This window comes from Cryptomeria japonica, chromosome 2 (assembly GCF_030272615.1).
Source record: "Cryptomeria japonica chromosome 2, Sugi_1.0, whole genome shotgun sequence".
NCBI lineage: Eukaryota > Viridiplantae > Streptophyta > Pinopsida > Cupressales > Cupressaceae > Cryptomeria > Cryptomeria japonica.
In genome coordinates this window covers 181,048,555-181,065,139 of record NC_081406.1, presented here as the reverse complement: position 1 = coordinate 181,065,139, position 16,585 = coordinate 181,048,555, and the positions used below count along the sequence as shown (strand labels likewise).

At 36.7% G+C, this 16,585-nt stretch overlaps 1 protein-coding gene across 2 annotated transcripts in view; it reads right to left on the bottom strand.

Moving 5' to 3' along the window:
* LOC131053600 (ATP-citrate synthase alpha chain protein 3) overlaps nt 1–14,725 on the bottom strand; it is a 40,610-nt gene extending 25,885 nt beyond the window's left edge. Inside the window, exons 1-9 of one of the 2 annotated variants that reach the window (XM_057988230.2) lie at nt 14,212–14,725; nt 13,961–14,077; nt 13,279–13,392; nt 12,809–12,871; nt 12,534–12,695; nt 12,153–12,233; nt 7,965–8,016; nt 7,647–7,761; nt 7,448–7,529 (exon numbers count right to left, since the gene is read on the bottom strand). In XM_057988230.2, coding sequence (XP_057844213.1) covers nt 7,448–7,529; nt 7,647–7,761; nt 7,965–8,016; nt 12,153–12,233; nt 12,534–12,695; nt 12,809–12,871; nt 13,279–13,392; nt 13,961–14,059 — 768 coding nt within the window. In that variant the 5' untranslated portion in view covers nt 14,060–14,077; nt 14,212–14,725. The remainder of the gene's footprint in view (nt 1–7,447; nt 7,530–7,646; nt 7,762–7,964; nt 8,017–12,152; nt 12,234–12,533; nt 12,696–12,808; nt 12,872–13,278; nt 13,393–13,960; nt 14,078–14,211) is intronic. The other variant, XM_057988232.2, reaches the window with a different exon arrangement.
* Between the last annotated feature and the right edge of the window lie 1,860 nt (nt 14,726–16,585).

Sequence of the window (16,585 nt, the reverse complement as noted above, 5' to 3'; positions counted from 1 at the left end):
ATCTCAGGATTCACAGTTGCACAACATTGAGCAGTTTTCATGGAGATTCAATGATTTATCTCATAGATTTTCAAAGGGTTTGTTATTTTATGTGTGGAGGCATTCCAAGGTATGTCTTACCTGATGGCATTAGGCATTTTCTGATTTGTAACAGCAGCATGTGTTTGTAAACAGCAATAAATTTCTATATCAAAAGAATTCCATTGGCTTATTTAGAATCTCCATATTTCACTGATTGATTTCCTTGAAAATCTATATCGTTCATCTTGCATGTTCAATCTGCATGTTTGCATGTTGCAATATTACATTATGATGAAACAAAACAAGAGTAAAAACAAAAACCTAATCAGATTTGAAGCATTATCTGAGACCGGGATATTTCAGTAACCTTCCTCTTACATGATCTTATGCATCATAAGAATCTAACATACATCACTCCTAAAATGATGACCTTTCCACACCACAAGATGTTGACACATGGTCAAAAGATGCCACCTCCATATGGGACATGCACATCCTCGTGTGAGGAAACAAATCAACAAAAGACAGTTCCATGTCACCTCCAAATGGGATGCCAACTCTCCACATTAAGACAAAATACACAAAAAAGAAAATAGTGAATGCATACTAAAGTATCAAAATTGAACATTAGGAATGCAAGGTTTAGACAACTTTTTTCAACATTCTCCAACCTGCTGAACACCTTGCAAGAGAAAAAGGGAAACTTCATGACAAAGAAATATTATTGATAGGGACCATGAAGCCCATAGACTCACTACACCATCTGAACTTATATGTGCTCATTGGCTTAGTCAAAGAATCTATAACAATCATCAAAGTATCAACCTTCTCCAAGATCATCCTCTACCATCTGACGAACAAAATGGTACTCAACATCAATGTGCTTCACCCTCGCACGAAAGGTCAAGTTCTCTGCCAGCCATATGGCACTTTGACTATTACATAGAACTACAATAACTCTTAAATCTATCCCAACAATTAAAACAATCTCTTTAGGACAAATAGCTTCCTTACAAGTATGCATAGCTACCATGTACTCTACCTTTGTACTAACCAAAGCAATCATAACCTACTACTTACTCATCCAATTAATAGCACCACCAAACATAGTGAAACAATATCCATTAGTGGCTCTCTTGCTGTTAAAATCTCTAGCCCGATCCAAATCCACAAATAGTCATTAAGTGACAGTTCCCTATAGAATAACCATGAAAAAAAAAATGAAGTACTCCAAGGTATCCTCAAATATTTGATGACCCTCTTCACTACATCCCAATGCACTCCTCTAGGATTAACTATTAAACAACCAATGACTCCCACTACTTGGGTCATGTCTAGTCTTGTGTAGACTATCGCATACATCAAACTCCCAACTGCACTAGCATAAGGTACTCTAGCCATATCTTTCAAGTCACTAGAAGAAGTTGGCTTTCTCAACTACTAACTTAATCCCCACCAAATATGAACAATAAAACATTACTAATAGGGACCATGAAACCCATAGACTCACTACACCACCTGAACTTATATGTGCTCACAAGCTTAATCAAAGAATCTATAATATTCATCAAAGTATCAACATTCTCCAACATCATCCTCCCATCCTTTGACATCAATGTGCTTCATCCTCGCATTAAAGGTCAGGTCCTTTGCCAATCATATGGCACCTTGACTATTACACAGAACTATAATAACTCCTGAATCTATCCCAACATTTGAACACAATCTCTTAATACAAATAGCTTCCTTGCAAGTATGAATAGCTACCATGTACTCTACCTTTCTACTAACCAAAGAAAACATAAACTACTGCTTAGTGCTTACTCATCCAATTAATAGCACCACCAAACATAGTGAAACAATATCCATTGGTGGATCTCTTGTTATCAACATCTCTAACCCAATCCAAATCCACAAATAGTCATTTAGTGTCAATGCGTTATAGGATAATGACAATAAAAAAAATGTACTCCAAGGTATCCTCAAATATTTAAAGATCCTCTTAACTACATTCCAATGTACTCATCTAGGATTAGTTATTAAACAACTAACAACTCCCAGCTACTTGGGTCATGTCTAGTCTTGTGCAAACTATATCATACAAAAACTCCCAACTCCACTAGCGTAAGGTACTCTATCCATATCCTCGATGTCACTAGAAGTTGGATTGCTCAACTGATAACTTAGTCCCCACCAAAATAGGAACACACAATAGTCTACAAGCTGACATGCTAAATCTCTCCAACATTGAGTTCATAAAGTCTTCCCAATTAAAATTTTATGTTAGCTCTATCACTTCTTGTATCCATTCCCAAGATGAACCTAGCTGCCCCTAAGTCCTTCATCTCAATTTGTGCTAAAGGCTAAGACTTCAATTCACAAATCGAAGCCTTCCCCTTATCCAAAACAACATATCATTAAAATAATGTAATAATAACAAAGCAATAATTGTCCATCTTATACTAAGCACCAGCCAATCTTCAGAGAGAGTACCAGTCCATCCTGAACCCCTGGTTGACAGGGCTGCTCACTGGATGCATCTGCCCTATAGACTAGAGTTGGAGAAAGGGAGGCAAGAACGAAATAGAATTTCTCGAGCGGGGGTGAGGCCTTAGCTTTCTTGTTATCGCCCTATGTTCTATAATTAGTCCATGTTGGCACCTGAACTGAACACCTTCTCCCATCCATTTTCTTGAGGAGCTTTGGGAGGGAATTTCTAGTTGAGGGATGGCCCAACCGGAATTAACGAGTTAACAATTCAACATCCAGCCTGCCTGTTTCTCGACCCACTATCCTATCTCCCTCAGGCTACTCCCACAACAGAGAGAACACGTCGATATCTTAACCAGCGAGATCTCCCCACTCTGTTGTGGTGTAGGATAGGATGTTCTATCCAAACAAAGTTACATACGTTATATCGATCGGCCTTCATTCAAGAATAGCATCTCCAAATGCCTGATGATAGTTTCAATTATGCACATTTCTGCCCTACAACACTCTCTTCTCAATACTTTACACCAAAAGATGAATTCTTTTATTCACACATACACCACTCTGATAATGGAGACACAACCACCATACATAAATAACATGAATATAACACCTATTTATACAAATCATCAACCTTGACTACAAGGTCAGCTCAACCCTCAAGACCTAATTACAAAATTACATCACATGATACATACATGAGCTACCAGACGAATACAATACCATAGACACAGCATGGACCCACATAAAATCCTCGAACACGCAACACCACCAGAAATGTCGCCAAGATCATCCGCAACATGCTACACCACAAAAAATGTTAATCCAATTTTTACCTCAAAAATCCCAATCCTAACACAAAATAATCAATTTTTTGGTACCACATTCTAAGAAATTGATTTAGACCATACAAACATTTCAACTTAAAAACCAATTTTTTTTACCTATTTCAATGTAATGCTCTTGTTGTGTGATATAAATCTCTTTGTCCAAATCACCATTAAGGAAAGTTGTCTTTATATCCATTTTCTTAACTTCAAGATCAAATGCTACTACAATAGATGATAGAAAACAAATGGATGTTAGCTTATAATCGAAGAGAAAATCACACCATAGTCAATTCCTTCAACATAGGAATATCCCTTTGCAACTACTCTCACCTTGTCCTTCTCAACACTACTGCTTTTTTTCGAATACCCATTTGCATCCAATGGGTTTACATCCATTAGGCAAAGGTATTAGGTCCCACATGTCGTTTTTTTTTCAACATGCCATCTCCTTATTTATCGCCACTTTCCAAGACTACATCATTCATAATCATAGCCTCCTTTATAGTCCTAAGAAAACCAATGCTAGTAATCAAATAAAAAATAAATCCCCAATCAAAAGGAATATACATATCTAATCGTCTTTGCCCAATGGATCTCTTCGATGACAAAGGTGGAGATTCTATTTCTTCTTTGGAACCCTTAAATTGTTTGAGCTCTCTTCGTCATCAAATCCTTTGTGGGCTTCTGGTTCAAATTTCTCAATCTTTGGGGGTAGTTGAACCACATCTTACATTTCATCATTTTCTAGCTACAAGCAAATGGAAAAGACATAACTTCCCTAAAGATAACACTTTTACTACACAAAATTCTCTTTGCCATAAGATCCTGAAGCTTATACCCTTTCACACCAATAATTAAATAGTCTTTACTGGTATTTAACTCCCACCGACTTTTCCTCCATACATCCCATGCTCAAACAATTCACAAACCAAAATCATGCATCTTTCAACTAATCCTAAGTTTCTTCTATTCTCCCGTCAAAGATTTGAACACTGTAAGGCACATTGAGGTTGTCCACTTCCGAGAGTGAAATCACCTCCCATTTTTGAAGTGGAATCCCAAATTTAGCAATGGAATGTGATGCTGCTGCTGCACATGTGAACCAAATTCGGATTTCTATGAAATAGCAGCACTCTGTCTGCTGACATTAGCTCACAAACCCTTCCTTCCTAATTATTGAAGATCCACCTGTTTTTCAGATGCATTCAAAACATTTAAGAATCAAAATACTTGCTGTTGATGAATATCAAGATATAATATGAATGTCAATGGGGTTGAGCTCAATTGGTTAAACCATTCAGTTCTCATTGAGAAGACCCAAGTTCAAAATCCTAAAGCGACATTTAATATAGGATTCTAAGCTGTCTTTTGGTCTTTCACTGTTGGCTTCTAGTGTATATGTGACTTATAAGGCGGGATTCTAAGGTGCGACTCTTGGTCTTCCATTGTTGGTTTCTAAAGTGGTTGCTTGAAAGGAGATATTTATTAATCTCATGTTAATGCTTGGAAGGAGCTAAATCTTAGTCAGATGCATGTATGAGCCACATTTGTAAACTTTCCTCAATATAAAAAATGCTATAAAATGAATCATAATATGATTACTGATGAAGCTTTTGGTCAGAATGTGTAATGTCCCCATTTTGAGATATGATTTAATAATAAATAATAATAATAAATTCAAACATAAACTAATAAAAATATAATCTAATATAATTAAAATGTAATTAAGTTAACAAGTGGTCAAAAGGCATGGAATGAAGAGTTGTGCCTCTCTCAAAAATGAGATATAAGAGGGAGAAGAGATAATTTGAAAGGGGATAAGGAGGAGGGAAAAAAGGAATGAAGCATGGGAATCAAGGAAGGATTAATGGAGGAAGAAAGGAATGGGAAGTAGATAAGGTTGTGTCTCTTTCAAAGGGCAAGAATTATGAAGGGTTGTACTGTTTCAAAGGGTGGAGAATGTAATAGGTTGTGTCTCTTGCCAAGGGGCAAGGCATGATGAAGAGATGTGACCTCTCCCTCAAATGGGAAGATATAAAGGGGAGAAGGTTCATTTGAGGAAGAGAGGGAAGGGAGATCAATTTGGAGAATAATATATTATTCTCAAAGGCAGCAATGAAAAGTGGTGACTCAGTTGTTATGAAAGGTGGTGCCTCAATTCTTATGAAAGATGGTGACTCTTCCCCAATAAAGTATAAAGGAGAGATCATTCCAAGCATCCAAGGATCACTCACTCACTCAACAATCATCTAATCAACAATCACTTAGTCATCAACTCACCAATACCTCAAATCATCCAATCAAAGGAATTCATTGAATCGATCAATCAATCATACAAATATCATTGAAGGTTTCTGATTTAATATAACCATTAATTATTCCTCTCAGCAGTCCGACCCAACACTCCAGTTGGTATGAATTTCTGTGCATAGTATAAAGTGCTGTAACTACATATGTCATTACTGCATTCTTATAATTTATGATGCAATGCTTTACGAATTATATATAAATCAGTAAATAGAAATCTGGCGAATTATATTCTGTAGTTGACTTACTGTATGTCAAATATATTTCTGCATATGTTCTCAATGTCTAACAGTATATTTGCATATATTCTGAGTATTTCTAGCCATGATAGAGAGAGAGAGGATTGCAAGTAGGGGAACAGTGTTGGGGTTACCTTCTAGGCATGCCACCTCACGGTATAAGACTGGGGAGTCCCATGAGGCCAAAGGGGTACAGAGGATGCTGCCTTTGGCCCTATGAAGGATAGACTTTCTGTGCACCCTACTGTAATGGCCCTCATGCTCTCTATCAAGGTGAATGAATGCATTAATCATAAGGCATAGGATAGGGGTGACAAGGTTAAGGAAAACGGTGATAGGATACCTCACTAGGTATTCCACCTCATATGGTATGGGCCACATGAAGCCAAGGGGGAATGAAATCTGCCCATGGGCTTAGGGTAGAGGGTCTCTATGGCACCCTATCTAGTCACCCTCTTCTATGCTCTCTATGATTGAACTCTCTCAAGTATAGTTTAATCTTGTAATTAGGACTATGTCTTACATATGTATGATTGGTGTTTCCTACTTAATAGATCTATTTAATGAAATATGATTATTGTATATTTTCTAACTTAGTTGCAGGGTTTCAGTCAAAGTAACAGGTATCACTAACCCCTATCCCACTTCAATTAGGGCAGAAATTGGGTATCTCTAATTTGGGGACATTACAGAATGTAAAAGGCTTACTGTTGCTGTCTGATCAGAAACTAATAGAAATATACAAATGTTCTAACTCATACACAAAGATTAATTCTCTCGAACAGAACAGCATCTATAATCTGTCTATTTGACTAGATATACTTGGCTTGAATGTATAATTTGTTTTGTTGTATAATTAGAGCAACAAAGTAAACTCCTCCTGACTTGTGGTACCGTTAATTTTGCCAGTATGGCTGTTTTGAACTCCTATTTCTACCTAATTGAGTTGACTGAAGAATAAGGATATCAATCATATCATATTATATATGCAAGTATTCTCCTTCTTCTCTGTATGAAATGGAAGTAGAAAAGAAAGATTGAGTAGATTAATAATACCGATCATATCTTACTTTGTAAGATTTTCAAATAATAAGTCAAATTGCTATAATTGTGAATGCTAATGTAGTCAACTGATGTTTGACCAAGGATTATATTAACAGTCTAGAAGAGCTTCAGAATCACTGCTATTCCATAGATATGAACTTCACAATTGATGATATTCCAAACAAGAGTTTTTACACTTCCAAAGGATTGAATTCTTCATTGAAAATTACTTTTAAAAGGTTTGGATATGACAGTAGGCGAAAGTTTTGTGCCTCTCTAAAGTTCAATCACTTTTTTCCCTAGATCATTAAAGAGTGTGTTGGCTCGTGTTTGCAATATTTCCCCTTTATATTTGAAAATGTTCTGGCAAGTTTTGGGCTACATGATTTGGATGTAAGATCGTATTGGATATTACTTCAAGAGATATCAACATATCTAATAATCCTTAGGCACATAACATAACACATTCAACAAAATCCATTGACCAAATAAAGACATGCATTAAGAAAGAATCACCTTTTCATCCATGTTGTGAACCAAATCTTCTGCAGGGCTCATGACTCGACCAAAAGGCAATGGAAATTCAATATTGCCCCACCTGCCAAAAGAACAAATGATTAAAAAGCTTAAATAGTTTTTGTCTCATCCAAAGTTCAAAGAATCAACCAAGAATCAGTGGACCATCTAACTTGTCTAAAAGGATGAGCAAATGTACTTTTTGAAATTCTTAAAAGCTGCAGTGTCATCCAATTCTCCTCTCATATCCAAAGGGTAAGGATTTCCATCAACAAGTGTAAATGGATTCATCTCTAAGAAAGTGAAGTCTAAATCTGCATTGGAGATTGGAAGAATTCAAAAAAAGTCAAGGTCCCTGAAGAAAAAAAGAGAAAAGAAGAAATGAAGGCAAAAGTAGCATTATTGTTGATTGTTAAATTTAAGTTACAAGTAATTAGAAAGCCAAGAAAGAGAAGACAAAAAAAATAGAACTAACATAATTATTGACTGGCAGATGAGAATTGGAGATGATTCTTACCCAGAAAAACTTTGTAAACACCTGTAATGAAATTCTCAATTTTCCCACGAATCTGTGCAAATTATACAATCATGACAATCAAAACAGGTTTGTAATTATATAAGTCCAAGCAAGGGGAAGAGAGAAAAGAAATAAAATGACAACCAACCATCCAAATTCTAGCTTATCATAAACTTAAAATATTCAATAACTTTGATTCCAAACAACTTTATAGAGGTGTTCCCTAAAGAAGGCAAGATTGATTTCAACCAATAAAAAATTATGATTAATAGCCATATGGTTCTTTTCTCTGCATACAAAATTGAGTTCATGTTAGTAAACACAAAATTAGCATATTCTTTCTTTTAAAAGCCTTTCCCTAGAAAGCTATCTTAAGTCATTTTTTCTAACATGTTTCTCCAGCTTTAGATTAAGCTGGCTTTTGCCAATCGAAGCAATTCAACACACTATTGTAATACTGATATTTGGAAGATTTTGTTCCCTATTGATAATTTTGACTATGCAAGCCTACATCTGTGTTGATTGCACATCTCTTTGACTTGGCTGCAAAGATATTGACGTAACAAATCTAACCTACCTTATATGCCATGTTTGGTACACATGTACTCATGCTTTCTGCATAGAACACCTATTCTAGTTGGCTGGGTTAATGCATGAAAAACATGCCTTCTGCAGCTTAGGCTATTAATCTGCTTTGATTACGGTCAATTTAGACCAGCAATTGACTCTTCCAGTCTGAAAGTGGCGGCATCATATATATAGCCATTTCCAAATTTGGCTATATGCAACTAATATGGATACCATCTTCTCAGGTTTCCTATTACAATTTGAATTTGGAAATGTGGTCAAGTTGATACAAGAGATGGTTCCCGTTATCACAAAAGCTTGCACCCCTACTAAGCTATCAACTTAGCGACCTTGTGAAACATGGAAACAACCCCGAAGTGTGGGACCTTGCGCGAGGGGGGTTGAATCTCCGGAGGAAGCCGGCTTCCTTCTCAATCTAGGTGCAGTGTTGAAACAACTCAACACTTCAAAACTGACTTCTAAACCTATCCTAACAGCTTGCAGAGGAAAGGGAAGGGAGAATTGCTTGAAATGAAAGGAGGTGATGCACCAAGAAGAGATAGTTCCTCTCCCCACCCGAAATGGCACAAGGAATCAACTGAAAAAGCCTAAGAGATGCACAAACTTCAATTGCATGAGTGACCCAAACACATGTGTGGAGGGTGGAATTTCCTAAGTGTTAAGAGGGGAGAAGGATTCCCACAAAATCACACTTAGAAAACCAGTTGACATAGCATACATGTGAAAGGAAACCATGAACATACACTTATAATGAAGGTAAGAACATATACACATCATACATAAGTTGAAGGAAGGCAAGAATAGAGATTTTCAATTAATCATAAGGCCAAAGGCCAATCTTACAGTTGCAGAAATGCAAAAGATTACAAGTCTTCAAGAGAAGAGCATAAGAAAACTCAAGGCAGCAGGGAGAGAACCCCTTACAATGAAGCTTAACAACCTTATATAGAAAAATGGGTTACAATGGTGATCATGACCCCTACATGTCAATCTGGGAGTGCAGAGAAGTGCATGCACTTGGCTTGTACATGCAAGCAACCTAGCCATACCACCAAAGGCAATTCTGAGGAAGGTGGATTGACTAACCTTCCAAAGTCAGTCATGACATAAGTCACCAAAAACACTTAATGCGCCCTTGTGGCTCCACAAAAGAAAGTGCACAAGTCACCAAGCTATCGGAGCATTAAAAGCCTTGAGTGTCGATCATGCCATCTGGAAGTGTCACCAGTAGGAAGGAAGCCCAGAGACTTCGGAAGTTTGGACTCCCGAAGTGAGGAAGACAGGGGAAGGAGCAAGGAACTTCAGAACCTCGGGGTTCCGAAGTTCCGGGATAGAGAGAAGCAGAGAAGGAAAAGGCCTTCGGAACCTCGGGGTTCCGGAGTTTCGGAGGAACTAGAGAGAGAAGGAAAAAGGGGAAGGAACTTCGGAACCTCAGGGTTCCGGAGTTCCGGGGAGAAGAAGGAAGAGGGGGGAGAGGGAACTTCGGAACCTCAAGGTTCCGGGGTTCCGGGAAAGGCAAGGGAAGGGAACTTCGGAACCTCGGGGTTCCGGAGTTCCGGGGAAATGCGCAAAGGAACTTTGGAACCTCGGGGTTCTTGAGTTCCGGGCAAGGATAGAAGAAAGGCTAGGAACTTCGGAACCTCGAGGTTCCAGAGTTCCGAAGAGGGAAGGAGAAAAGGGGCAAGGAGCTTCGGAACCTCGGGGTTCCGGAGTTCCGAGGGAAAAGAGAGAAAGGCTAAGGAGAGGAGGGGCTAAGCTAAGGAAAGAACTTCGGAACCTCAGGGTTCCGGGGATCCGGGGAAGAAGAAAAGGCCAAGGGAGGAACTTCCTCCAGTCAAGGCAACACTACACACTTCATGATTCTTCTCTCCTTGATCAACTGGGGCTGCGCTGGTCCATGGAACATATCTCTAATTAGGTCTCACTGATGGACCAAGGGTGTCATAAAATAACAACAGTTCCCATATGTACTCTTTTCTAAGCATACAATTCTAACATGTTGCTAAACAATGACCAATGTAATTGATATTTGAAATTGTTGGCATGGACAGAAATATTGTTAGACAGTATTTTGCTGTGAACAGGTAACTTACCCATTTAGTTATTATTTGGTTTAAATTTTGAACAATAAAAAACCTTTACACGTTTGTAACTTCTATAACAATTAATCACCCACTTTGGGGACCAGTAATGGACCCACTAGCAGGGATTTGGCTAAATGGCATCCTCCAAGGAAGGGAGCTATTAACTTAGATGGAGTATCCAAAGCCAATGGAGGCTTGAAAGGAAGGGGACGAATTATCAGAACTAAACTCGATGAAGTAAACGGTTTCAATGTGACTTGTACCATGAAGATACCAATAACATAACAGAAGCAGATTATCTAATTCAAGGTCTCCAAGTTGCAGTAAAGAAAGGTGTAAAGAAGCTAGAGTTTAAGGGGGACTGTATGTCATATAATCACTATATCTGATATGAATTTTTTTTTCCCTTTAGAATCTTAGGCATTAAGGTTTTGGTGATTTGTTTTGTCATCATGCTTCATTCTGGTAGGATTTCTGTTGTGTTTTTCTCTTCGTTGGTAAATTCCAAATGTCGCTTTCTGCTGTGCTTTGAAAGGCTAGTACCTGTCTCTTAATCTACCAAGTGGAAAATGCTGGAGCTGTGCACAATCATAAATGAAAGCTAAAGCTAAGAAAGCCTTGAGATGCCTAAAGAAATTGATATTCCTTACCCATCACATAGCACTACCAACGAAAATGCATAACAAAGCTGTAACTGGGGGAATGATAAATATGATGAATCTACTCTCCATGAGAGATGGAAAAGTCCTGTCTAATTAATGATTAGAGCTAGAATGGAGAGTCTGCATGAATTCATGCATTGCTGAAGCTCAGATTGCCCTGCAGCGCCTTAAGAAATGTGTATTCCAAACCCATCATGTAACAATCCAAGCAGAAATGCACAAGAAGTCTGTCATGAGGAGAATGACAAATACAATGCATCTAATCACCTTGCAAATCAGGAAAGTAACTGTCAAATTAGTGAGATGAACGCTGCAATGGAAAAAGTACATGAATTCACGCGAGGTCCTTCGCTGGAGGAGATTAAATCTGCTGCATGCTAGATGGCTATCCTGGACAATGAGTTTTGAGTAACATACAGAATGGCTTCTGAGAACTATAGCTTGAGTAAGCTGCTTGACAAGAAAACAAGGGACTAAGCTTCCAGCTCTTTATCAGAGCATGTCTTGGCTGTCTCGGGGGCAACAAGGATGAGCCACAATGTTGAGAAAGTGTCAAGGCTTCCAGCTCTTTATCAGAGCATGTCCTGGCTGTCTCGGGGGCAACAAGGACAAGCCACAATGTTGAGAAAGTGTCAAGGAATACAGGAATTGATAACCTCGCATAAGACACCATCTACTTAAGACAAAGCCCCATACAAGTTGGGTACTTGCAAAGATTTGGTATACATCCAAGATTTCTGTAACATGTGTTTCAAATGCAGTTTTATATTGTGTATAAGTTCTATCATATGATTCAAACAGAATATTTTAGCGCATGCAACCAACAGAAATACAGAAATTGGCTAAAATAGTACCTCCAAGGGGAGCGTTGCGATTAAAGGAGCACAAAGCTCTGATGTTAAAGACTTTTCTGTTGGAACAAATATTGTCTTGACCTGCATGTTCAATTCAATCCCCATGGTTTAAATAATTTGAGATTCTTAATATAGATAAATTTATAGTGTTATACATAACAGACTGAATTGTTTTAACAAGAAGTTGTCAAATTAAACTAAACTGAAGTAGCATTTATCTGAACCTCAGTCAGTGAGACCAACCATAAACTAAACATGCTATTAGTTGCTTAGAGTGTTGCCTGCGGCAAAACATCTCACTGATAGATTGCAGTCATGAAATTTGAAGGGCAATGACATTTTGCCTGAAAAAGTTCTGAAGGTTACTTGATGTCAACATACCTTATCCCAGTTTTCTTCAATCTCAATGCCTCCGCATGCAGAAAAACTTATTGTGCAACCAAGGCGTTCTGATATAATTGAAAGATAATACTCCTCATCATGAGGAATGAAAGGCTCTAATATAAAAGTTGTAATTGGGGCCTTTGCACCACCCATTTCAACCTGCAAAGGAAGTACCATTTTGTAAATGAAAAATTAAAAAATATAAAAGATGGTCTACCGCAATAACCAGTTAGACAAATAGACAAGTTGCTCTGGCAAACTAGCTTAACAACCTCCTTTCCGAGGCGTTCTTTGACAAAAGCTGCAGCTTGTGTTAAATCCAAATTTAAGGCAACCTGTTAGCATGATAGACAAGAAGGAAAGTGAATCATTTATAGAATCGTTGCAAAAAACAGAAAAAAAAGCTATTTATTCCCTGGACTCATCGTCTAACTATACTACATACCAAATTCAAAATGATCCAAAACAGAGACAGATTGACCTAGACAAAACCACACAAAAGCAACAAACACTGATCTAGAAAATAAGATAAAAATAAAATATGTACATGACCTCTTTCTCTCACACGAACTCAGCACTTGCAAAATATTGCTGTTCAATGCATAACTTTTGACGGTTGTCTTTAATAAATGCTAATTGATCCAGTAAACTTAAGTGGGTCGTCTCCTCTTAATAGAAATTGCTACAGGAAAGTTAAGAAGGAAAACACTTTCAAAACTTACAGGGTTATAACAACACTTACCAGACCACTCTTCCCTCGCTTTCCAAACAACATATCTGGTTTTACAACCAGTCTTGATGCTGACAACCATGGTTCATTGTCTGCCAACTCATTCAAGTTTGTTGACTCTGTAACCTGGATTTGGACATCAAGTACAAAAATCAGCTATCAAAAAGATTTGCATACGACCTTTCATTTATAAAACTGTTAAGATATATTCCTGTAACCAGGATTTTAACATCCACTACCAATTTAATTACTATTGTGCTACAAAATAGCCCTTCAATACGAGGTTTACATACAGTGAACAATTACAAAACTACAAAGATACCGCTGTAGCAATGACTCGAACAACTACTAAACAAACACTCATTAGTTGTCAAATAGCCCATCAATTCTAGATCTACGAACAACTTCTCAAATACACCACTGTCGAGATATTCCTGTAACTTAATTTGAATGCCCAGTATTCAATTTAGCAAAAAACAGCCCTTTCTTACCAGATATGCACACAGAATGTTAATGAAAGTATTCTGATATAACCCAAGCATTGCAGGTTTTCATGGTCACAGGATTGCCTGAATTTTTTAGAGGCTCAGGGATAATAGATTATAATCTGACGTTTCCATTTATAAGATGAATTAAACAGGGTGCCACAAAGATAGAATGCAACGATTATTCAAATTGTGTAAGGCATGCATACCTGGGCTGATTTTATTTCAAGCTGAATGGCACCAAGCCGCTTCAAATGTTCTTTCAATAGGCGCTTGGAATCATACTCTCTGATCTTCTTCCTTGCCATTTTTCAGCTATAATCTCTCTGTAATTCAATTCAAATACTATTAGCAACGCAGGATATCAACCACTTCCAGCTCAAATAACGAATAACTAGAACTCAACTCTTCTTTCGAATTCAACTCAAATAAAAAAACAATCCGAATGCTTTGAACTAACGATTTACAATGCAATGAAACTGAGAGACCCGGATGGTCAATTTGTTTAGAATTGGGCAATAGGAAGATTACACAATGAGAAAAACCCGATCTATAGCGAATTGGGTAGCAGAGACTCCACCTACTCCTTCCAACTTATTCCTTTACAAGATGCGATCGGGTTCGGGACAAACACAAAATGTGTGATTTACCTATTCATAGAATGTGATAGAAAGACGGGTGGCCTCAGAGGTGGGGTAATTGGAAAACAAATAATGCCTCTTCGGGTAATGCTGAAAGAAAAAAACATAATTTAGTTTTGTTATTTAGACAGCCTTATGTCTTGAAAGCTCCACCTACTCCCTCATTTTGGTGTAGAGGGACGAATCCATTTAGAGTGGTAGATGCTCACAATTTTGGAAGGTGTCTAAATATTGAATGCCTGGTAGCAAGGCCAGGCGACCTAACAATTTGCAAATAAATCGTGTAAATTCAGATTTGCCTTATAGGTGGACACCCAATTTACAATGGCAAACCAGCTAACTTTCAAGGGGAATTTACAGATTTAAGGAAATGTTTTTGATTTGATGATTCCATGTCTAATAAGGGAAATGGAAATGGAAATGAAAATGATTTGTTTTGGGCTCTATAGATAGCTTAGAGTAATGTGGGACTTCTTTGTATTTCATGGGAGGAGGGATAGTTAGCTTAGAGTAATGTGAAATTTCTTGTATTTTATGGAAGGAGGTATCTAATTATGTTGTAGAAGTTTAGGAGAATGATATAAATAAATCATATAAGTGATTAGATTATATTTTGATAAAAGAGGGATTGAGAGATGTATTATAATAAATATTTTAGAATTATATAAATAAGTAATAGTATTTAACTAAAAATTTAATATAAAAAAATTATGAGAAAATGATTTTCTAATCTATAGAAATTCAGTGAAATTTGAAAGAATGATTTTAAATATGTAATTTTGTTGTCAATTGTAGACACTTAAAATTGACACATTGTCAAATTTGACTATTTCTTCTATAATTTATTATTTTTGTTTGATCAATTATTTGATTGTCACCTTATTATTACTTAAATATTTTTTTAATTTTTAATTAATAATTTTGATTTCATTCCTCATACAAATAATTAATTTCTCCTTATATTGTCTAACATTGGATAATATTTATTAATCTAGACCATCTTCTATCTTATGATAAAAAAATGAAGATAATTTTTTAATATTTATTTGATTGGCTATTTTGAGCACTCTTGCTTATCCATGCAATTAACCACTTAATCTTATATGTAATTGTTTGGCACATGCCTAATCAATGATTAGTTAAGGCTTTTTATGACCATTTCCCCATAAGGATTCGCTTGTCATAACCTTATACATATTGTCATAAATCAAAGTACTTGAGGGTATGGACAACATCTTGCATTCGCCCATAAATCTAATTTAAGTTGATCCCAAGTAGTTGAGGTAAGGGAAATTTCATTTTAAGTCTTGCAACCTCTACCTCAAAGCACTCTCTTTATCCCCACTATCCACTTTCCTCCAACATATTTATCACCGTTGATTTTTCATGTAAATCTTAGAAGCCTTTATCCTTACCAACCAAATTATGCCACTTGTCCCCTCCTCACCACTCTCAGGCTTGATCCTTACGTTCAGTCTTGACCCTCCATTCCTTGAGCCCAAACTCTATAAATTGAGAGTTCCCCTTACCCTAATCATGCAATGTATGTTGCTACTTTGAGCACTTGAACATATAAAATTAGCAACCATCTCTTTAGGCACATCCAATGCATGTTAGTGCAATAAGGAGGCATGATAAATGTGTGATTGCATATTTTTGTTATGTTTTGTCGTCTTATGCCTTCTCTTTGGTGTTGCATTTAATATGAATTGAATGGATTAAATTATTTTAAGTTACTCTTTTATATTCTTTTATATATGTAGAAATTTGACATGTTGAGTGACAACCATGTCCCTATTATGAAACATTACTATTTTCCAAATCAAACCAATTGATTAAATATATATTAATTGTGCAACAAGTGATATTTACAAATTAAAATATAAGCATAAACAAATAAAGATAATTTTATTAATAATCCTTTAAGTTTTAACTATACAACTTATATATAATTTTTATTCCAGCTTCAAAATAAATTATACAAAAGGAGAAAATACAAATCTGTTCTTTTTTTTAGATATAGTTTATTTTCCTTGCTTTATAAAGAAATTGAGGTTTATTCTTTTTAGGCTCTTGTATGCTTTTAGAGAACCCACTTCTTTCCTAGAACCAACAAACTTGCTTCCCAAGAAAAAATAGCTCTAGCCAAGACAATCTTGAGTGTACCTGGTACCTTGAATTGAACACACCTCA